We start from the raw sequence: 21889 nt of genomic DNA, 5'->3' as shown, positions 1-21889 counted from the left end.
GCCTCTGCTCGAGGTCTCGCTTTCCCAAACAGCAATATTATATCCTTTCTGTCCTCAGCCTACAACCCTTCTCCCCAGCCCTGCATGCCGGAGGGATCGAATGATGGGCCAGTCTTCCCTGGGTACCATCCCCAGGCCTGACGATGAACTGTGTCAGCCTTGTTCTCAGCTCCCTCCTGCCACTCCAAATGAACTATGTCTGCTTCTCTCAAGATCTGGATCCATCATCTGACCTTCCCAAGAACCTGCCTCCTGGATTACCAACTCCTTCCTCGTCATTGGCTCTGTCATTCCTGTGGGCGTGCAGGTGACCAAGTGTCTCCTCCCTTAAATAGGCCTTGTTTGGGCTTTTAGTTGCTGAGGTTTCCAATCCGTGGTCAGCTGGCTTCGTCATTTCTGGGTGGTGGCTGAAGCAGAGCATCATGGTAGAAAGGTGTAGAGGAACAAAGTTGCTCCCCCTTGGGGGCCAGGAAGCACACCAATACATCATTCAGAAAAACATCCCCACGGCTAACTCCTCCAAACAGGTCCCACCCCCAATAGTCCTAAATGCAGTGAATGGTGGAGTCAGAGTCCTCCGAGCCAATCACCTCTCAAGAGCATCATCCGCGAGAGATCACCCATGAATCTCTCAGGAGGATACTTCAGACACCCACAACATCCGCTTGAGCCAATACCCTCTTTGGGTCATTCCTTGTGTTTCTGTTCCTTCTGTTACCAAACTTCCTGGAAAAGCAGGCATGTCACTGGAGTGCCTGCCTAGCGTTTGCAAAGCCCCGGGTTCCGTCCCCAACTATAAACCAAGGGTGGTATTAGATCTGCAGGCCCTGGAGGAGCAGGGAGCTGGCCTTGGCTCTAGGAGTATCATCTGTGGGACCCAGGTATGCAGCAGGTGTTGGGCGGCACTAGCCCCAGCTGTCTGCTCCCACTCAACAGAGCTGGTTCAGCCAGCTTAGCTAGTCCAAGGTCAAGGGGCTCGCTGTCAGCCTCAGAGCTGCAGTGAGGGGCAGTGTCCCCTCTTCTGAGAAGCCTAGGACAAGGACTTGACCTCTGACCTCCCATTTCTCACCTGTAGGACAGAACACCTGCCATGCTGCCGAAAAGGAGCAGAAGGCAAAGCTGGAGACAGGGAGGGTTTAGAGGTGTCTGTCTCGGCACAGTCTCCAGGATGCCGTGCATAGGTTGTGCTGCTGAAGGTGATGTTTTAGCCTCTCTCTCTCTCTCTCTCTCTCTCTCTCTCTCTCTCTCTCTCTCTCTCTGTGTGTGTGTGTGTGTGTGTGTGTGTGTGTGTTATGTTTTAGACAGGGTCTCTCTATGTAGCCCTAGCTGTCCTGGAACTCACTTTGTAGATCAGGTTAGCTTCAAACTCACAGAGATCCACCTGCCTCTGCCTCCCAAGTGTTGGGATTAAAAGCGTGTGCCACCACTGCCTGACTTGTGTTCCTTTTTAAGAATCGGTTTCACTGTGTAATTCTGGCTGAAACTCTCTGTGATTAAAGGCATATTCCTTGGGGCTCAGCTGCCACAGTATATTTAGCCTGCAGTCCAGACTTCCTCCATCTTCCCACCCCTACAACTTCTCAGGCCTCACTCAGTGTCTCCCTTTGCTCATCACAATCTGGACATGCTGGGCATCCCGCTGGTCCCCAACATGTGCCAGACAGGAAATGCACACATGCATCTCTTTGGGTCTGAACTGCTCCTTCTCCTCGTTTCCCCACAGACTCACCTTAGCTTGCCACTTAAATCTCATTTGTTACACAACACTCACAGAAATCTTGCTGACCACTGGGCTGATTGGTTACTTGGCCATTCTGTCTTTGGCCTGCCATTTCATGTATCAGATCTAGGAACTTTCCACTCAGCCTGGAGCTAAATGTGCACCTGCTCAGGGGTCCTCTTTCCTGGTGGCCTCGTCATGTACCTCTCTTTGTAAACACCTTATTGTGGGCCACCCAGAGTGCCCTACTGAATGTGCATCTCCACCAGAGCAAAGAAGCTGGATTTACCTTTTTCGCTATTATATATACACCTCACTTGGAGCAGACGAGGTGCTTACTAACACACATTAACTGGACACTAGCAACTGATAAACGCCGAGTGCTCGCTCTGTGCCAAGCGCTCACTGCTCTCAGCACTTGGCGTATACTAGCTTATTCTACCCAACAAGGTAGAATTCTAGACGGGACACACCCTTTAGTCAACCTCTGACACTGGAATTAACCACCTGAGATAATCCACTTCCAAAAAGATAGGGTTTGTTTTGCCTCGCGGAAGTCCTAGTCCATGGATTGGCTCCACTGTTTCAAACCCAGGGTGGCACATGATGGCAGGAGTGTGTGAGAAATAAAACCACTCACCTCATGGCCAGGCTGTTTTAGAACTCACTTTGTAGACCAGGCTGGCCTGGAACTTGCAGAGATCCACCTGTCTCTGCCTTCTGAGTGCTGGGATTAAAGGTGTGCACCCCCATGCCCAGCATGTTGTTTTTTACAACTGATTGGGAAAAGGAAGGGAAACAGCCTCCCCTGAGACCTAAAAGGAATGCAGCCCTAGGGACACCTTGGTTTTAACCCCGTGAGAACCATTTCGGACCTCCAGAGCTAGCGATGATAGATTTGTGCTCTCAAGTCCCCAAACTCGTCGTAATTTGTTACAGTGGCAGCAGAAAAGTAATTAATATACTAATTCATAATATGCTCAGACAAAAAGCCAGTCTCAAAGACTCCAGAAACTCATACTGAGAATGAAAGTAGAGCTATAAATGATTACAAATGCTTGTAAACGATGCGTTACACTTTTTGATTTCTTTTTTTATATTTGAGTCAGGGTCTTACTTTGTAGCTGCTGATGGGTTTTCTGTACCCTGATAACAGGAGGTTTCTCTGCCAGTGCAGTAAATCAGATCAAGTCAAATTTTAAAAAGTATAAGAATAGGTTTAGTTGAGTAAAGTAACTCCCAGGTGAGTTCTCCAGTCCCAGAGATCAAGACTGGAGAAGCCACAAGCCTGAACTAAAAGCAGGGAGATTATATAGCCTGTAGGTGAGGGGTGGTGACGTGTCTGCCACAAGCTAGGTGTGTGCCCAAGTGTGGTCAAACACTGGAATACTTAGGCAGGGGCGTGGGCTGCTGGCGCTGACAGGGGAGGAAAGTAAAAGATAAGAACAATCAGGAGCTAGGACAAGGATGAAGGAAACTGTGGGCGTGGCTAAGAGCCTCTCAGACAGTCCTAAAAGAGCCCTTCTCAACGGAGCTCATATCAGGAGCGCTGCTTCCTGGAAGGACATTTTCAGGGTACACATCGCCCACTTACAACCCCAGGAAGTACTGGAACTACAACCCCAGGAAGTACTGGAAGTCTGCTCAATGTGGAAGCAGTGAGAGAGCATCGATGTGTGATTGTTGTCAGTGTGACTAAATACAGGCAGAAGCAGTTTAAGGAAGGAAGTGCAGCCCAGCACTGTGGCCCACATCGTCTTTAATCCCAGCACTCGGGAGGCAGAGACACAGAAAAACCCTGTCTCACTGGGCAGTGGGTGTTGTATTTGGAGCGGCGGGCCTGCGTCCCCGGCACCCTGCCGACCGCACGGCTAGCTTTACCCGAAATAATTATACGGAAACTGTATTCTTTTAAACACTGCTTGGCCCATTTCTATCTAGCCTCTTCTAGGCTAGCTCTCACACCTGGACTAGCCCATTTCTAATAATCTGCTGTAGCCCACAAGCTGGCTTACCAGGAATGATCTTAACCTGCGTCTGCCTGGAGTGGGAGAATCATGGTGACTCCTGACTCAGCTTCTTTCTCCCAGCCTTCTGTTCTGTTTACTCCTCCCACCTATGTTTTAACCTATGAGGGCCAAGCAGTTTCTTTATTGCTTAACCAATGAAATCAACAGATTGATATATGACACTCCCACATCAAGTGGGGGTGCAAGTTTTTAATCCCAGCATTAGGGAGACAGAGACAGGAGGATCTCTGCAAGTTCGAGGTCAGCCTGGTCTACAGAGCTAGTTCCAGGAAAACCAGGGCTGTTACATAGAGAAATCCTGTCTCACCCCGCCCCCCCCCAAAAAAAAAGAGAAAAAGGAAAAAAGAAAAGAAAAACCCTGACTCCAAAAGAAAGGAAGGGAGGGAGGGAGGGAGGGAGGGAGGGAGGAAGGAGTGTCTCTTCTAGCTCATCATCTGGAAGTATAGTCCATTATGATAGGGAAAACATGGTTCCCTTACATCTTGGTGGCTCCTATAGCGGAGAGGAGAACCGGAAGCAGGGCAGGGCTATAACCCTCAGGCCTGCTCCCCAGCTGCCTGCCAGCTAGGTCTGATATCCCAAAATTCTACAACCAAACAGTGCTACCATCTGGAGATCAAGGGCAAAAGCCACAAGCCTACGGGGGCATTTCACATCCAAACCGTAACAGCTTGTCAGAAGCACAGTTAAGTTAAGGAGCAAGGCAAGAGCCTAAGACAGAAGCCAAATTAATTGGAGACCTGGGGGACACAAGAGTGTGAGGTGCCCTGGTAGCCAGTGGCTCTCACTGTTAATGTGCACAGGGCACACTAAGCAATGCTCCTGCCTCTCCCCATTCCATTGCAGGAGACCCTGGAGCCTGCATTGCAAAGCGATCTTCTGTGGTGGATTGTGTGAGGATTCTTGTGGTTGGTGCGGCCAGCAGGGAAGATGGGTCCCTGTGAAACAGAGACTAAGAAAGTCTACCGGTTTCCGCTTCTCAGAAGGTCACTGCTAACCACAAGAGAGGAAATTTCCGCGGCATTGTGGGAGTGGAAGCCAGATTGCGGTGGGCAGAAGAATGAAAGGGAGGTGAGAGAGAGAAGATGGCAAACACAGACCCCTTTTGGGAGACGTTTGTATGGGAGACAGAAAGAGCATCCTCCCCCTCAAAGGCTGCCCGTCGTCTCAAGAGAAAGTTGGAAAAGAGAATGAAGGAAATTTGGAGGCTGAGTAAGACTTTCCACAGACCCTCAGAACTTTTCAGGAAGACAAGCTGGGGCTGGCACGAGCAGCAGAATCCACGCTGTCAAGTCTCAAAACAGTCCTGGTGTGTCTGCTCTCAGCCTACACAGTCAGGCTAGGGTTAGTGCAGCGTTCCAGATCAAAACTTGCTATCGCCTTCCTGGAAGCTTCCCACCAATGACGGTGCTCCATGTTAACCTCACACCAGGGGGCGGTTATGTATCAAACCCCTCCGTCTACTACCCTACTTCCCTCTGTGTCTTCACCCCTACCCACACTACATTGGCTCTGCACCCAGGCCTTCTAGAGCCACTGCCTATTCCCAGGCAACTTATTGTCCCACTCTCATGAGCCTTCTGGTCATCTTGAGCTCTGCCCACTTAGGTGCCACACTTAGAAGGGCCAGTATCCTGCCCTCCATCTATGCTATAGAAGCGTGTGGAATAGAAGATTCTATATCCATTTCTTCTCATGGTTCTCTTCCTGCTGGACTGTGGCTTCTCCGGAATCAGCACCTTCTAGCCAGGGCTGAGCCTCCTATAAATGACCGGAGACCGGCCAGTGGAGCTTCACTAATGAGGACGTTAAAGTGTAGAGTAAATGTTTAAATTATGGGGTATCCCGCTGACCCTTTGATCCATTCTTCTTCCTCGTCACCTTCCTCTCATCCAGCTGCACTAACACTTTTTGGTCATTTCCTCCCTAGAAGAATCAGAAGCAGGTTTGTCACAGCTGCATCTGATGGTACAGACCCTAGGGCAAGATGACTCTGGAGGGTGTGCCCAAGGGAAGGAAAGAGGACCTGGGATCCTTCTTCGGGGCTATTCCTTGATTCTCTCCTTCCGTTTCTCAAGTTCTACTATCAGTTCAGACAGGATTACGGATGCTGTTACCTGAAACTACTTTGTTGAGCCTCAATGAGACAGTTCCTGAAAAGCATTATATAAATTCTGGTTGTTATCAGGTTCTTGAGGTCCTTGTAAAATAGAAGATCAGCGTCACGACACCAACAAACTGCATTTGTCATTTCCAATGACGAAAACTCACAGGGCAATATAGCTTTGCGAAACCCGTTTCTTTCCAAGGATAGCTCCGGCATACTTAAGACGACTATAAGCGAGGCCCCGCCTCCCCGGCCTCTAAGCCACGCCCCTCGAGTGAGCGCCGGTCTCCTAGGGCCCTCCGGAGTTAATTGGCACTTCTCTACACCAATAATAAGTGAAATTACTGTCAACGTCCGGCGAGGGGATGGGACTTCCGTGCTGGTTGCTAAGACACTCTTGTTCGCTCCTTGACAACCCTGGCGGGGGTGCGCTGGCAGCGGCCTCGGCTCCGGCCCCCGCGGGAGCAGGTGAGGCCGCCGGAGTGCGACGGGCAGCGCGGTGGGGAGGGCTGGCCCGGAGGGATGGAGGGAGGACGCGCCGGACGGACGAGGCCTGGCCCAGCGCGAGGCCCTGCCTTGATCCCCAGCCTGTGGTTCCCGGCCCAGGACCTCCCCTTGTCCCACGTAGAGGATCGCGGAGCTCGACAGTGACATTGTGCCCTCCCACCCTCACTGTGCAGGCCGCTTCTGCTCACCCACCCTGGGCCCTGTCTAGCTCCGTGCCCTCGTATCCTTCCTGTTCTGGCTCCCGTAGCGCCTTGTCCTCGCGCCACCCCGCTGCTGGCTGGTGGTCACAAGCTCCTTGTCCTAGACCACTTGGTTTGGAGATTTGGCGACGTCCTGGGACTCTGGGCTGACTATTGCCCGTTGGTGGGCGGGACTCAGTTTCCCCATCTATGAAAGAGACCTTAGGTTGAATCGTCGCAAAGGCCTTTTGGACTCGGACTTCCTGGGATGATGTTCTTGGACTCAAGTGTCAACTCCCCGGAGGATGTTTTCTCCCCTTTTGTGTAATGCAAAGAACTTGGCAAACCGAAGTTGGATTCTCACTTGTACGAATCCTGGCAAGTTACCTGAGATCACTCTGGGCGCCAGTCGATAGATCTGTAATCTAAAGCTGTTATTCCAAAGCCCATCTCCTTTGTACAAAGGGCCCAGTCAGTGCAGATTCAGTACTTGCTAGCTTTCTTTTCTTCTGTGTTCCTGTGTGTACACATTCATGTGAAGGCCAGGGGTGAACATTTGGTGTCTTACTCAGTCACTCTCCACCTTATATAATTTTTTTCTTTCTTTTTGTTTGTTTGTTTTCGGGATTGGGTTTCTCTGTGTAACAGCCCTGGCTGTTCTGGAACTCACTCTGTAGACCAGGCTGGCCTTGAACTCACAGAGATCTGCCTGCCTGCAGTGCTGGAATTAAAGGTGTGAACCACAGCCACCCGCCTCTCTCCACCTTATTTTTTTAAGGCAGGGTCTCTCATTGATACTCACTATTGGGCTAGACAGCTAATGGTCTCTAAGGATCCTTCCAGTTGCCTCTCCAATGCTGGGATCATAGGCACGGTTGCCACACACAGCTTTTACACAGTGCTGGGAAGAGAACCCAGGCATTCCTGTAGCAAGCGTTTTACAAACGGACCCATCTTCCCAGCCCCCGTTTCCTTCCTTTGTCTCTTACTATCTCACACTTTCCCTCCTGGGAGGAACCCAGAGATTTCCTGGGGAACCACTGAGTATCCACGGTCTGCAAATGAACTTCACATATGCTCTCCAGCTTTGATCTCTGTCCTGCACATTGTGGCTGGGGATTCTTGGCAGGGGCGGAGAAAACTGGAAGAGGTTGATATGGCGATGTGAGAGTTGGACTCATCGCTTCCCTTTCCCAACCATCCTTGATTCCGTCAGCTCGTACTCCTGATCAGATGTCTCCATTTGCATTTTGCCAGCTGCTAAAATCAAGCTGGTCTGCTTCTCTGCCTGTCCATCTGGTCTACCTGGCTTTCTCCATGCTCTGCCAGGCCTGCTCAACTTAGTTGAACTGAGTTATCAAATTGTCTTGATTCTGTCTCCATGGGGATTTCACATCCTTTCTGTTCCCGAGGCTGCCATCCTGGTCTAGGTCTTTAATACCTGTCATAGAGGTTATCGCTGTAGCTTCCTAACTGCTGCCCCTAACAACCCAAGTCACCACTGTGCTACCAGCCTCCAGGAAAGCTCCACAAAGCTAGTCACTACAGTGGTGCATCCTGCAGTCCTAGTGTTTGGGAGGCCTCAGCAGTTCAAGGTCATCTTCGGTTGCTCAGTGAGTTCAAAGCCAGCCTGTGTTACGTGAAAGCCCATCTCAAAAAACAAAACCCACACTTTTTATGCCTGGGTTTTAGGGCCCTCTGCACTTCCACAGCCCAGACCAGCCCTTTTGTTCCCTTCTCAACTGTGCTCTGTCACCAGTCCCAGGAAACCTTGAACTTTCTCTTGAAACCTGTGCATTGCCTCTCTGCCTGGAGAGCCGCCCCATGCCTGCTTGGCCGGATTCTCTCTCACCAGTGCTAATGTCTGTGCTCCCCTTCACTCTGAGCTCCTCTGTGCTCCCCTTCACTCTGAGCTACTCTCAATGCCCTCCCTTCCCCCTCCCAGTTCTCTTCCTCCTCTTTCATGTCTTTCTGCCGTGGATCATAACTCCTGGGTCAGTTTTCACATGTGCTGGAAACCCATGATGGCCGTGCTGCTTCTTGCTTAGTTGTGGAGGTGTCGAAAAGCATAGTCTTGAAGTCGTGTGTACTTGGGGTGGGACCCGGCCCTCACCTCTCAGCTGGGTGGAAAGTCACTCTGCTTTGCTCAGGCCATATGCTCATTGGTAACAGGGGGAATAGTACCTGTCTGACAGGGTTTTTTTTGGGTGGGGTATGAATTTTTGAGAGCCTGTATGTAGAATTTCTCTCTTGGTCTCTGGCTGAAGATGAGTATTAAGTAAATATATGTTTTTAAAATGTTGTGCGGGTGTATACAGGTTCATGTTTTGGAGTGCCTGTTTGTACATGTATATGGAGGCCAGAGATGGATGACGTGTATTTTTCTCAATCACTCTCCACCTGGATTGCAGGCACACAGCAGAGCATCCAGCCACCTCTGGGTGTGTGCACTTGTGAGTGAGGGGAAAGAGGGTGTGCGCATGCACCCCCAGTGTGGTGTGGAAGTCAAAGGACAATTTTTGGGAGCTGTGTCTCTTTCCACTCGGGTTCCGAGGATTTCACTCAGGTTGCCAGGACTGATTAGCAAGCACCTTTACCCATGGAGCATCCCTGCATCGCTGCCAGCTTTTCCTGTAGGTGCTGGGGCTCTGAACGCAAGTCCTCAAGCTGCTGCAGCAGACCACGCTGAGCCGTCCCAGCTCCAGTGTTGAGTATTATTGGATGGCTGTGAAAGGACCTCTCCCCTCCCATAGGGGGGGAAACATAATTTAATTCCATTTTGGTTATTTTTTGGACTTGTGCCGTGTGCCCGACACACTAGACTGCTCATTCTGGGACAGCAAAGGAGACTGAAGTCCCTGAGCTCAGGGCCTCTGGACTCACGACACATGGTGGAGTCGTGATCACTTGTAAGGTGTAAAGGCTGATTAGCAATTGTCAGTGGTTTCCTAGGAGATAAACCAGAGCTGCCTGTAATTCGAGCCTGTGATAATGTCACTTTTAATTCCTTACACTCAAATCTGTTGTGCTGAGTGCGGAAGAAGTGGGGAGGGAGCCTACGTAACCCGTGCTGTGGGCAGCTGTCTTCATGCTGTGGCTACCATGATTATGACTTTTCATTACTTGTCTCTTAACAAAAATGTTTGGGATTGCCTCTAAAATTGGGTATGTCCATGGGGGTGTACTATGTGAGTCACTGTCATTTAGCACGAGGTATTGGACAAAGAAAATGTTGAGTCGCCTAGCTCAACAAGTCAACAGATGTCTCTCTTAATTCCACCTCTCCCCCTCTCCATGATCAAAGCATAAAGAAGTTTTCGCTGGACTTCAGTGTAATTGAGAATAAGCAAAGACCTTTTAAAGCAAATGAGACAGCTTCTGTACGCGTACTCCTCTTTTTAAGGACTGCAGTTATCCCAGCTGTCAACCCATCTCTTGTGTAGAGCAGATGATGGCCTACTGCCTGCCTACCTCCATCCCTCACCCCTTCCTTCCTTCCTTCCTTCCTTCCTTCCTTCCTTCCTTTTTTTCTTAAGTGAACATTTCTTAAGACAAGGTCTCATGCTAGCCAGTGGTGGTGGCAGTGGCAGCACACACCTTTAATCCTAGAAGGTAGAGGCGGAGGCAGGTGGATCTCTATGAGTTTAAGGCCAGCCTAGTCTACAGAGTGAGTTCCAGGACAGCCAATGTTACTCAGAAAAACCCTGTCTTGGATAAAACCAAGGGGTTGGGGGCAGGGAAAGACAAGGTCTCACTCTGTTGCCTTGTTTGATCTGAAACCCATTGTGCAGGCCAGACTGGCTTCTAAGTGCTGGGATTACAGGCATGTGCCACTACACCCAGCAAGATGATGGATTTCTGATGCCCTTACAGTCAAATTGGAGAATGGCAGCCCTGGGTTTGTTTTCACTCTGGCCTGACCTGGGTAACCCAGGCCTTTAGGGAACCCTATCTCACTGCTCGTGTCCCTGAACCCTTCTCCTCCTCATCTTGTCAGCTTTGTTGTTTGTTTCCAGAGGCAGAGAGTCAACATGTCAAAAACAGGGATGTGATGACCAAGGTACACAGTGCATGTCCCATGTCCCTGGTGTGGCTGTGTGGGAGGCACAGAGAAACCACAGGTTTACCAAACAGAGCTACTGTAGGTATTTCTTGTGCAAGCATAAACCTGATTGCCTACAATTTAAAGCATATGTTGTTTTTAATGTGTCAGATTTTCTCACTATCAATGGTCAAATTAATAATCTGCATAAAGAGATAAATAAAATCTCAAGTGACCTTTGAATAGCCGTCCTGGTTAAAATGACTTTCCCCTTTCTTTGGTCCTCTGTTAGCTGGTCTTACAATTCTCTTATACTTGCCATACTAGAAGAGCAATGCAGGCAAGGCGTTCAACCTTGGCCTCTAGTACAGACACAATTTTCTCCTTAAAACCTAAAAGAGGAGGAGATGTGGGAAGCACAGAGGTCTTTGTGCTCACAAATGAGCATAAGGGGAAACTGGGATTTTAAACACACAGGGTTGCTTCTTCAAAGAAAGGGATGCAAACCTAGTATCCCACCCAAAAGGCTGGGAGCAGATGTGGCTAATAGCCTGGGGACCTTCACGCTATCTGTGTGGCTGAGACCACACTGCATCCTCCCCAAGACGCTTATCATGAGCTTGTCTTTCTGGAAGACATCCCATGTGCTTTGCAGAGAGTTTTGATGTAGTCATGTCTTAAGCTTTGTTGTACACATTGGATTGAGTTAAATTATGACCAGGAAAATCTCACTGTCTGTGCTGTCCTCAAATATACCTAAAATATACCACTTCAGGTCAGACTCGAGAAGTTTGAATCAACACCCGGTACTTAGTTATATTGAACCTAAGTACTTTCTTACCTCCTGCAGATCATTACTCTGCTGGCCGGGGTGCTTGCAGAGACCCCCAAATGGGTAGAGGCAGGAGGCAGGCACAGATAGGTGACTGAGCTGATGCCAATATTGAAATTATTTCTTCCAAGGAATAAAGCATGATAAAGTCGAGAGGATGGATCTGGACTCAGATCCTGGCTCTGCAAATGCTGGCTGTTCACTCTTGGGCCAGCCACCAAGCCTTCCTGAGCACTAGGTGCCTGATTCTCCCCCTCCCCTAAGAGCTAGAAGCCAGTTCACTGGGGAGCTCCTTTAGTGTTGAGATGAAGCAGTGAATGTGAAGGTGAAGCTAGAATGTAGTCACGCCCCCACCACCATTGGCCAACCCAGGTTTTGCTGATGTCCTCGTGACTCTCTTCCTCCAGTGCTGAAGTCGAGGCTGACCCGCAGTGCGACTGGGGAAATGATAGTGTGTGACCCAGATGCTTAAATACATGATTGGCTCCTATGAAGAAAGATAGCAAAGTTCCTCTTCCTGACACTCCAGAAACCGGTGCTGATCCTTACTGTGAGGTAGAGCCTGCTCAGCCCACTTCCAGATTCAAAGTTGAGGCTTAGGGGCAGGAGTAGTAGCCAGGATCAGAACAGATGTGAATTCAGACCCACCCGAAGAGTGTCTTTGGAAAGACCATGACACACTCCAAAAGGGTCCTGCAGTCTCTTGGTTATGTAGTGGGTTATAAGCCTAAGGGCCAAGGATGTTCCAAGTATTAAGTGTCAGCACATAAGCACATGCACACAGGTACATATATACATGTGTGCTCATTCACGCGCACACACGCACAACCTCCCCCCCATGCATACATAGGCATGCACATACACAGTTGGTAGATGCTTTTGACTTTACTTCCCAGAGACCATGTATTTTCCCCAAACCTCCCCCACACTCTAACCCTCTTAAAGATTCTCCTCAAATACTTAAGAAACAAAGTAACAAAAAAAAAAAAAGAAAGAAACAAAGAAACAAAGTACCAAACGGTGACTTGTTCTCCTTTCACAGCGAGCAAGACCTTCCAGACAGGCACACTGGCTTTGAAAAGGCAATGGGGCAGCCCTGTGTGTACCTCTTGAATGGGGCTATGAAGAGCACTAAAGGAATCCTAGAGGGAGAGCCAGTTCATGCTGGGCCAGGTGCTGACCGTGGCACACTTACATTTTTAAAAAGTGTGGTTTGGTCGGAGGAGCCTCTCTCAGGCACATGCTCATTCCCATGGGAGATTGGTAAAGTTATTAGAGCCCCAGTTGTGCTATTTTAGGTAGCACACATTTAGCAGGGTGCGCTAATCATGGCTGAATGAGTGCAGCTGCACCAGAATGATACGGGGTCATAAAACTGCCTTCCCTTTCTGTGTGGAAGCCGCCGTCTACAACACTTGCTCTTCCACTGTAAGTCTTCCCTGTTTGGGACTGCTGGGAGAACAGGAGGGGATCAGGAACGCTCGTGTGTTCGTGGACCATGGTCCAGAGTATACGTGGTTGAATAACGCTGGCTGGGTCCTGGCCGGAGGGACCGCACTCCTAAAGAACAGAACATCGGGAAGTACAGGGCACTGGGGGTCATACCACTCAAACAATGCTGTGTTAGTCTGCCAAGAATGAGGAAGCCATCTTCAAGAAGCCCAGGCCTGGCTGTGGCCCCTTATTCATGGCTCCAAAGCCGAGGAAGTAGGCAGAAGTCTGTTGTAATGTAGAAAAGCAGTGTGCGAGAGAAATGTCATGCAACAGAGATCAGGTGGAGGGGTTTTTCATTGGGGGAAAGTGAGTGGGAAATGAGGGAGGGGAAAGGGGAGACTGGCCTCTGGGGACAGGAGTGGCAGAAGAAAGAGAAAGAGACAGGCAGACAGAGAAAGGGGGGAGATGAGAGGTGGGCAGGGCCCTTTTAAAGGGGAACGTGGTGAATGTGCACAGGAGGTGCTCTTAGTGGCTACAGCTGAGGATGTATACCCCAAGGTCAGGCCAGCTCAGATGCCTGAATACTAAGAAATGTTACCTACCCCCCCCCACCCCCCCCCACCCCCGCATCTAGACCTCAGTATTTCATTGATTTGTTGACTTATGTATCCATTTTGCAGCTTTAGGGACAGAACTCAAGACCTTGCACCTGCTAAGCATGTGCTTTTTCCCTTAGTCGCCCCTGCAAGCACCTGTCTGACTTGGCGTCCTCCACTCCATGCGCGGCTCCCTGGAACTATCCTAGGCCTTTCTCCCTCTTCATTCCTGAAGAGCAACTCTGGTAGCCTATGAAGTTCTGTGACCTCCCACAGATTCTGTTTTGAGGCCAATATAGATATGATTGCCTTGAGGTTGGTGTGCATCATGGGTTCTGTGTTCCCTCCTGTCCCCTCCTGGCAGCCTTTCTTAGCTCTGAAGATGAATCAACTTGAGTTGAAACACTTAAGTGGAAGATGCTGGAGCAGCTGCTTCCACACTTTAAGTCGTTCCCACTTGGGATTCTCGGAGGTAAACAAAGTGGAAAGCCCTGGCACCCCCTGCCATACCGCCTTGGTGAAGGTAGCTGAGGAGGCAATAGCATGGTGTTACTAAAGCTAAGAACACAGGATGGGCTGGGCGACAGGCTTTTGCACTAGTGAGCAGAGATGAATGGCCCTTTGGATTTTGAGGAACAAGAAACCTGACCGGAAAGTGCAGTGAGACTGTGCTTGGTAAACAGCCAGCACATATGTAGAGACAAACAAAACCCGCTGAAACCCAAGTTGTACAAATGCCCAGACTTAGAAGATAAGTGGAGCCATCTGTCCTCTGGGGAATCAGAAAACACCAGTTTCGTGGAGTGGTGGAGTCCGTGCCAAGCTTTGAGCCTTGCCTGAGGATGCCCACCAATGGTGTGGCCCTGGGGGTGGCTGCAGCATCAGGGAGGGTGTGATCTAGGAGCACAATGCAGCCTGGAAAGAGTATCCAGAAAGCTCAGTGCTCAGCCAGGCCAGATGGCAGTCACCCTCGGATGATGGGAGGGGAGGTGCCACACTTGTGGTCAAGTGTGCAGCAAGGGCCCATGTGTGTGCATGAAGTGAGGGAGTGGCTCTAGGGCAATGCTGTAGCCAGTGGCTCTCCTCTCTGCTGAGCTGAGTGACCTCAGGCCAGAGGTTGCAGCTCTTCTGCCACCACACCCGGGCTCTAACTTCTGCATAAAGTTCTGCATAAAGACTAAGTGCAGGGAATGGGGGCTGGTGCATGGCAGTTAATCCGTATCACCTCCTTTACCACCCGTTGGCCAGGTGCCCTATTCCCAGCTATTTGTAGACTGAAACAGGAGGATCATTTGAGACCAGAAACTCCAAGCAGGCTTGGAAAACCACTGTCTCATAATCTACATACCTCTTGGTTACTATGCTGACCATCTTGGGGTTCAGTGGCCATGCAGTGAAATTGAGTTTATTATAAATTTAAGAAATGTGGCTGAACCAGGCAGTGGTAGCACACCTTTAATCCCAGCACTCAGGAGGCAGAGGCGGACAGATCTCTGTGAGTTCAAGGCCAGCTTGGTCTACAGAACTAGTTCCTGGACAGCCAGAGTGCTTACACAGAGAAACCCTGTCTTGAAAAACAAAACAAAAAAAAAAGGAACAACAACAAAAAAAAATTCTGCTGTGATGTGTGACCTCATTTGTCAGTGTAAATTGCAGAAAGATTGTCATCACAGTGATTTATACTCATGCATGTCAGGGCCTCTGAGAGAAAGCCCTTTGATTTCATTCTTGGGTGCATGAAACTGGGGTAAAGAAGCATCGTGACTTCTGCAGGGCTGGTGGTCATTTAGGGTATAGTCCATCTGTTTGTGAAAAGCTCTGCCTGTCATTAGTTGCCTAGATCTGGTGGGAAGGGGCTTGTGTGTATTTAAGAGTCTAGAAACCCTGTCTCAAAAAAACCCTGTCTCATTGAGTCCCCTGTGAGCCAGAGGAAGGAGAGACAGCCACTGACCAGGTGACACCCACATGCCTGGCTCTGTGTGCTGGTCCACATGCCTTGTTTCATTGAGCTCCCTGCCACGGATGTGGCTCCAGTCACTCATGAGAACTCCTGAACCAGTGCCTGGACCTCCCAGCTCCTGGACCAGCTAGACAGGATCTGGTGGCTCTGGGGAGAGTAGGCAGGGACTATCAAGGCACCCAGTGTGCCACGAAAGCTACCACGCAACATTGTTCCTATTCTGCAGAGCAGGGTCCTGCAGAAGGGATCCCTCCCTTGGTGACAGGCCCAAATTGTCAGTGGTCACCTGTGCATTTGGCTTCCTTAGTACCAGACAGACTGTCATGGCACTCAGAAACTGTCCTTGCTAATTGGTAGCTGTCGGCTCCATCCCTGGCCTGGCCCACAATCAGTATCTGTCTTGACAATGACAGTGTGTTCTTGCAGCATCTCTGGTTGACTCACCCTCCGTCTGCAGACTTGCTGGCCATTTGGGAAAGGAGGCAGAGGCGTTGAGATGGGGAGGTGTCATATTGTCACTGAGACATTTCTAATTTGTGATGTGTGGTTTTGAAGCCAACTCTTCCCTCCTGCTTTTCCTGTTCTTTGCAGCACCCCTTGGGGAAAGACATTTTCTGCTCCTGCTAAGTTGGCAAGGCCTGCTTCCCCAGCCTCCTGAGCAGCGTGACTGCTGGGCCCAGCGCCTCCTGAACGTCCCACCCTCTCCTCCTGAGGGCACACTGGGAGAATCATGGGAGAGACAGAAGGGAAGAAAGAGGAGGCTGACTATAAGCGGCTGCAGACTTTCCCCCTGGTCAGGGTAAGCCTGGGGAGGGAAGAAAGTGGCCACTAGACCCCACAGTCTGCAAGGGGGTGGAGCTTGCAGTCTGCAGGAAGAAGGCTCTGCTGGCTCCAACCCAGACATCCTACAGTCACAGTGATTCATTCTTTCATCCATTCATTCATTCACCAAGTTAGTTCAGGCCACCTGCTGTCTGCCAAGCATGGTCTAGACACTGTGGAGATGATGGCAAACAAGGCCATGACGGACCAGCCTGTGCAAAAGGACACAGCAGCAAGCTTTAAGTGCTGCAGAGAAGAGCTGCTACCGAGGCCCGCTCCTGCAAGAAATCAGTTCAGTGACCCTCATCAAGTTAGGTGGCAGGCCTTGCAGGAACCCGAGGAAAGACCTGCCCCTCAGAGAAGCAGGAGGCACAGGAGACTTAGTGGGACAAGTTTGGCACCATCAACTTGGCTGGCTTGAGCCCCTGAGGAGTGGCAGATGGGGGGTCAGAGCGAGGGTGGGGCTAGTCTGTGCAGGCCTGGCTGGCAGCTGTGAGAGACACCTGGTGAGGAATGTGGATTCTGTCCAGAGGTTCAGAGAGCAGTGAGGGGCAGAAGTGACATTGTCTGTGTCCTTAGCTAATCACTCTCACTGTAGTTAGGAGAGCCAACCCAGAGGGAGTGCTGAGCCTGCCCTGGCGGTGATAGGAGTGGAGGCCAAGCTGCTCACTAGGGGTGGGATCTGGGTGGGCCAGAGTCAAGAAAAAGTCCTTGTTCCCAAGAAGAGCAGGTTTGAGGGGAAACTGGGAGATGTTTGAGAAAACCAAGTGCGGTTCACCGGGCGGTGGGACCTGGGAGTCTAGAGCCCCAGGAGGGCGAGAAAATATGGAGCCCTCTCTCCCTTTTGGAAGGCACAGCTGTTGGAAGGACTTGGCTGGAGAGGGAGAGGATGAAGACAGGCCCGAACGTCCATATGGGAGGAGGAGGAACCTGGCTAACTGCCTGAGAAAAGAACCAAGGAGTGGCCCGGCTCTGAAGGAGAGCCCACTTCTCATGCTGGGCTCCTCCCACACATGTTCCTTGGTGGGAACATGGACCCTTGCAGAGGGGCAGGGGCCCCAGACCACGCAGCCATACAACACACGCGCTCCACCCCAGCTGTAGGCCCCAGTCAGGGATAAACCACTACCCAGGACTGGGCAAGGGAAGCCACCTAGTGTCTGTGCCTTAAGCTTAAGACCGAGAGGCTGGCCAGAAAGGCCAGGTCGCGGGCTAAGCCTCTCTCTGTTTGTCACCCTGCCCTGTCTCTAGCACTCGGACATGCCAGAGGAGATGCGAGTGGAGACCATGGAGCTTTGTGTCACAGCCTGTGAGAAATTCTCCAACAACAACGAGGTATTGCCATCAGTGCAGGCGGCCCTCGTGCCTCTGGTGACCCTGTGTGTGATAGAGGGGCTCCAGAGCCCTGTAGCCAGCTCCAGAGTCCTGCCAGGACAAAGCTAGAGCCTTGCTTGGAAGTGGTCACTGTTCTGGAAGGCCAGTGAGAGAAGAGGTCGGTTCTAGCCAGGGTACCAAGGGCCACACCAGCCCCAAAGGGAGGGAAGCCAGCAGGGTCTCATACCACCTCTGTCCCCAGACTCAAGTGGGTTATTGGCTAGGGCATCTTTCTGGGCTCCATCCCAGCCATGAGCAGAGGTCTGCCAGGCATTCATCCATGAATTCATCCATCCATTCCGAAAGGGTGGAGTCCCAGCTCAGCCACAGGTGTTGCTGTGGGTCTTGGGAATATGGCCCCAGGTATCAGCCCAGCAGTGCCATTCATGAGGCTGTGGTGTGCAAGGAAGCAGTGGTATGGCCATATCCCGTCTGCACCCTTCCCTCGCTGTGTTCTCAAGACAAGCCATTTCTCAGCTCTGAACACAGAGCCCTAGTCTGTAGGCTAGGGGTGGTGGTGCCTCTTTCCTGAGCCACTGAGGTGATGGGGACATGGTGCTCAGTGTTCCTAAACCTCTTCATGCTGAAGGAAGCTTTGGAAAGAGCCTCCATGGGCAGTGGAATGCCATTGCTATGACTGGGGTCTTCCTGGGACCTGCCACACTTGCTGATCACAGCGTTCCTCAGGGCACCCCTCAGGGCACCCCTCAGGGCCCATGTTGTACCCTCACACTTTGTTTTTTTCCTCTGGTCTCTACAACAGCCCTGTGCCCTGTTTTACGGGTTCACAGCTGAGGATCTTGGTGCTGGTCTGGAACCCAGAGTGATACAGCCAGCCCTCAGCCCAGGCTTCCTCAAGCCTCCATTTCTTCCTGCTGTCCCCAGTTCCTTCCTGATGAGGTGTCCAGGTGCTGTTCCCATGTCATAGCCCTGCAGGAGGTGCTGCCCAGAGCCATCTGTGCTGATGCTGTAGGCGGGGGCAGCAGCCATTTTCTGCGTAGAGCTCAGAGCCAGGCTTCTCCTTCCTGGTGTGGGAACTGGCTTGTACCTATCACTGCCGCTGACTGGCACCTTTCCTTCCAGAGCGCTGCAAAGATGATCAAGGAGACAATGGACAAGAAGTTCGGCTCCTCCTGGCATGTGGTGATCGGCGAGGGCTTTGGGTTCGAGATCACCCATGAGGTGAAGAACCTCCTGTACCTGTACTTCGGGGGAACCCTGGCTGTGTGTGTGTGGAAGTGCTCCTGACAGCACCCACAGCTCTCCTGCCTCTCCTCTGGGCTGGGGAGCAGCCCTAGGCAGAGCCTGGCTCCTGCAAGGAGAGTACAGAGTTTTCTTTTGCCCTTGTGTACCAGTTTCCTGAGCCACATCCAGGTGTGAATTTTGTGACATCTCCACTCCCAGGCTCTCCATTGTCTCCCTCTGAGTCCTGACCTGTGGACAGGCTTCTCTGTGTGCATGAGGGGTGGGATTGTGTGACGGGTGAAGAGGGTGAGGTCATGGGATTTTTCTCCTTGGAATGGACTGGTCCCACCCTCCATCCCAGGAGCCCAAAGCCCTTCTGCCCCCAGGACTGCTGGGAAGTATCTCCTCTCATGAGACACAGGACACTTCTCTCCTTGTCATTGGGGAAGAGATTCCCTCTCCCTTCCCCAGCCTAACCCGGAGCTGAACAAACCACCATTTCTTACTGGACCAGCAGTTCATAGCCCTGGCTTTGGCATGAGGATCACACAGTCTTCCTGTCCCCTTCTCTCTCCCAGCCCGGGCCACACATCCATAGCACCTCCATCATATCAGCCGCATGGCTGAGAGCTGGGCCGTGGTGCAGAGCGAGTTCTCAAGCTGTTGCTGAACTCCGGTGAGACACCTGGGCCAGGAGTGCGCTCACCGCGAGGCCCCCTTAGCAGGGAACCTGGCCTGCCAGGACTTCATCAGGGACCGCATGCTCTTTGTACTTCTTACCTTGCTGGCTTTTCTAGATTCTTTTTGAGTGTGGGGAGAAGGGTTTTAGTAGAAGGGTGAACCATATTTTACACAGCGGTCTTATTTATATAAACGTCTTGGTTTTTACAATTAAAATGACTAAAAGCTAAACTTAGTCTATGTTGTACTGAAGTATCCTGGAAGAAGGGCTCTGGGCTGCGTGTTCAGTTGTAACAGATTTCTATTAGATCCCCTGGACAGTGGTGCAACAAAGACCAGTGCTCCTGGGGGGGGGGGGGAATGCTTGTGTGTGTATGTGCACATGTGTGCACACATGAGCAGGCCTGGAGAAGCGGCACCAAAGTCATCTGGGCAGATGTGAGGAGCAGGAACTAGCCCTCCTGGATTAGGTGGGAGAGTTCCTTGACCCCATTGGGGTTGCTGCCAGAGAGATGGGCAACCCTGTGCGTGGGACTGGAAGGGGTGACCAGGTGCGGTGGTGCAGGAGGCATTGAAGGGGCTCCAGCCTGGAATAGCTGTGGCTGATTGGTACCTGCTTTGCATCTGTTCTCCCCTTAATCTGCCTCACGGGGGTGCTGGCAAATGAGGCCAGTTTAGCAGTAGCCAAGGTAGCGTAGTGGCTGGGATTATGGGTTCCAGGGTCCCCAGATCTGGTTCCTCTGTTATGTTCTAGGCCACCGCAGTTTTGTCTGTAGAGTGGGCATGACACTTGCCTGCAGAGGATGTGTGGCCACTGACAGGCAAGTAGATGATAGGGCACCATAGCAGGGTACTTTCCTGGACAGTCCTCCTCGACTCCTTTTTCCTCCTCACAGTGTGTGGAAAGATAATTAGTTTAAGGGTAAAAGCTAAAGAGATGTTGTCATGGCTATTAATCAAGTGTCCCTCCCTGCTTCCCGCACCTGAAATCATAGTTTACTACTTAATGAGCCCTCTGATGTTAGCTTTAATTCTCGACACCACCTGGAACCACCTGGGAAGCGCCTCAGTGAGGGACTGTCGCCATTGGGATGACCTGTGGCCTGTCTGTGGGAGGCATCTCAAGTTAACTGATGCAGAAAGACCCAGCCCACTATGGGTGGCACCAATCCTAGGAAAGGGGCCCTGAACTGTGTAAAGAGTGAAGAATCTGAGCAAAGCTCAAGCAAGCGAGCCTGTCTGCTCTTGACTGGATGTGGTGTGATTGATGCTTCAACCTCCCCACAGTGACTATAACCTGGAAGTCAGACCCAAAATAAACCCTTTCTTGATGTTTTTCTGTCGGCTTAGTGGCTGCGAATGAATTTACTGATATTTTCATTATTGTCTGCTGCCCCACGGCCACTCAGGCTGTGGTCTGTAGTCCCGGTTCTGGCTGTCCTGGAACTCTGTAGACCAGGCTCACAGATCCACCTGCCTCTGCCTTCAGAGTGCTGGGATTAAAGGCCTGTGCCACCACCGCCCAGTTCAGGTCTATTTCTAAAAGCCTGTTTTGGCCAGCTGACCATGCCCTCCTCTGATAGAGCTCTTGGCCATGAATCTCCAGGATAGGTGCCCAGAGGTTCTTTTCTTGTTCCCAGGAACTCTGCTTTCCTGTGTTCTGAGGTCCATGCTGTCCATGGTCACCCAGGCCTTCCCCTCAGGGTGGCTGCCAGCTAAGAGGAGAGTGCATTACCACACAGAGCACAGTGTCTTTGCTGGCCAGTGGCCAAGCAGGTGAGACATAGCCCTGGGAACTAAGACTGGCTCACTGAGATCGTTTGCCAGCAAGAGAAGGTGGGGCTTATGGAAGCAGCAGCTCACCACCTAGGAGAAGATGAAGGGAAGCTGGGACCGGCTGCCTGAAGAGGATGAAGGGAAGCTGGGACCGGCTGTCTGAATAGAATGAAGGGAAGCTGGGACCGGCTGCCTGAAGAGGATGAAGAGAAGCTGGGACTGGCTGCCTGAAGAAGATGAAGAGAAGCTAGGACCGGCTGCCTGGAGAGGATGAAGGGAAGCTGGGACTGGCTGCCTGAAGAAGATGAAGAGAAGCTGGGACCGGCTGCCTGGAGAGGTTGCAGCCTAGGGCCTTAGCATTTCTTCCTCTGTGAAAGTCCCCCACCTGACAGCCCTGGGCTTCCTCGCTTGCATAACATGTCATGTAATCCTCAGCAGACCTTGGAGGAATCGCCATCATTTACAAGTGGAGAAACTAAGACTCGGAGAATGAATAGCCCAAGGTCTCGCCAGGAAGCAACTCCAGGCAGGATCAGGCCTAGGCTGCCAGGCTTTTGTCCTCTTGGTGCCTGCTTCCTCCTGGGCTCCACATCCCAACTATGGTCTTGGCACACCTATTGTCTAGCTTCTTCCCCCTTAGAGAA

General features: G+C 51.3%; 1 protein-coding gene across 2 annotated transcripts; it reads left to right on the top strand.

Moving 5' to 3' along the window:
* Positions 1–6009: 6009 nt before the first annotated feature.
* Positions 6010–20784, top strand: Dnal4 (dynein axonemal light chain 4). Of its 2 annotated transcripts, XM_041672190.1 has the most exons (4): positions 6211–6325; positions 15999–16206; positions 17481–17564; positions 18687–20784. In XM_041672190.1, the coding sequence occupies exons 2-4, from the start codon at positions 16138–16140 to the stop codon at positions 18849–18851; spliced, it is 318 nt and encodes a 105-aa protein (XP_041528124.1). In that variant the 5' UTR covers positions 6211–6325; positions 15999–16137; the 3' UTR covers positions 18852–20784. The 2 variants fall into 2 exon arrangements, with proteins under 2 accessions (XP_041528122.1, XP_041528124.1); XM_041672188.1 differs by lacking the exon at positions 17481–17564 and having other exon boundaries at positions 6010–6325; positions 18687–18825.
* The last annotated feature ends 1105 nt before the right edge of the window (positions 20785–21889 follow it).

The sequence above is a fragment of the Microtus oregoni genome, unplaced genomic scaffold (genome assembly GCF_018167655.1).
Source record: "Microtus oregoni isolate MIOR12 unplaced genomic scaffold, Mior012 000022F_ref0000154, whole genome shotgun sequence".
NCBI lineage: Eukaryota > Metazoa > Chordata > Mammalia > Rodentia > Cricetidae > Microtus > Microtus oregoni.
Note: the sequence above shows the minus strand (reverse complement) of the source record. Positions and strands in the feature narration are given on the sequence as shown.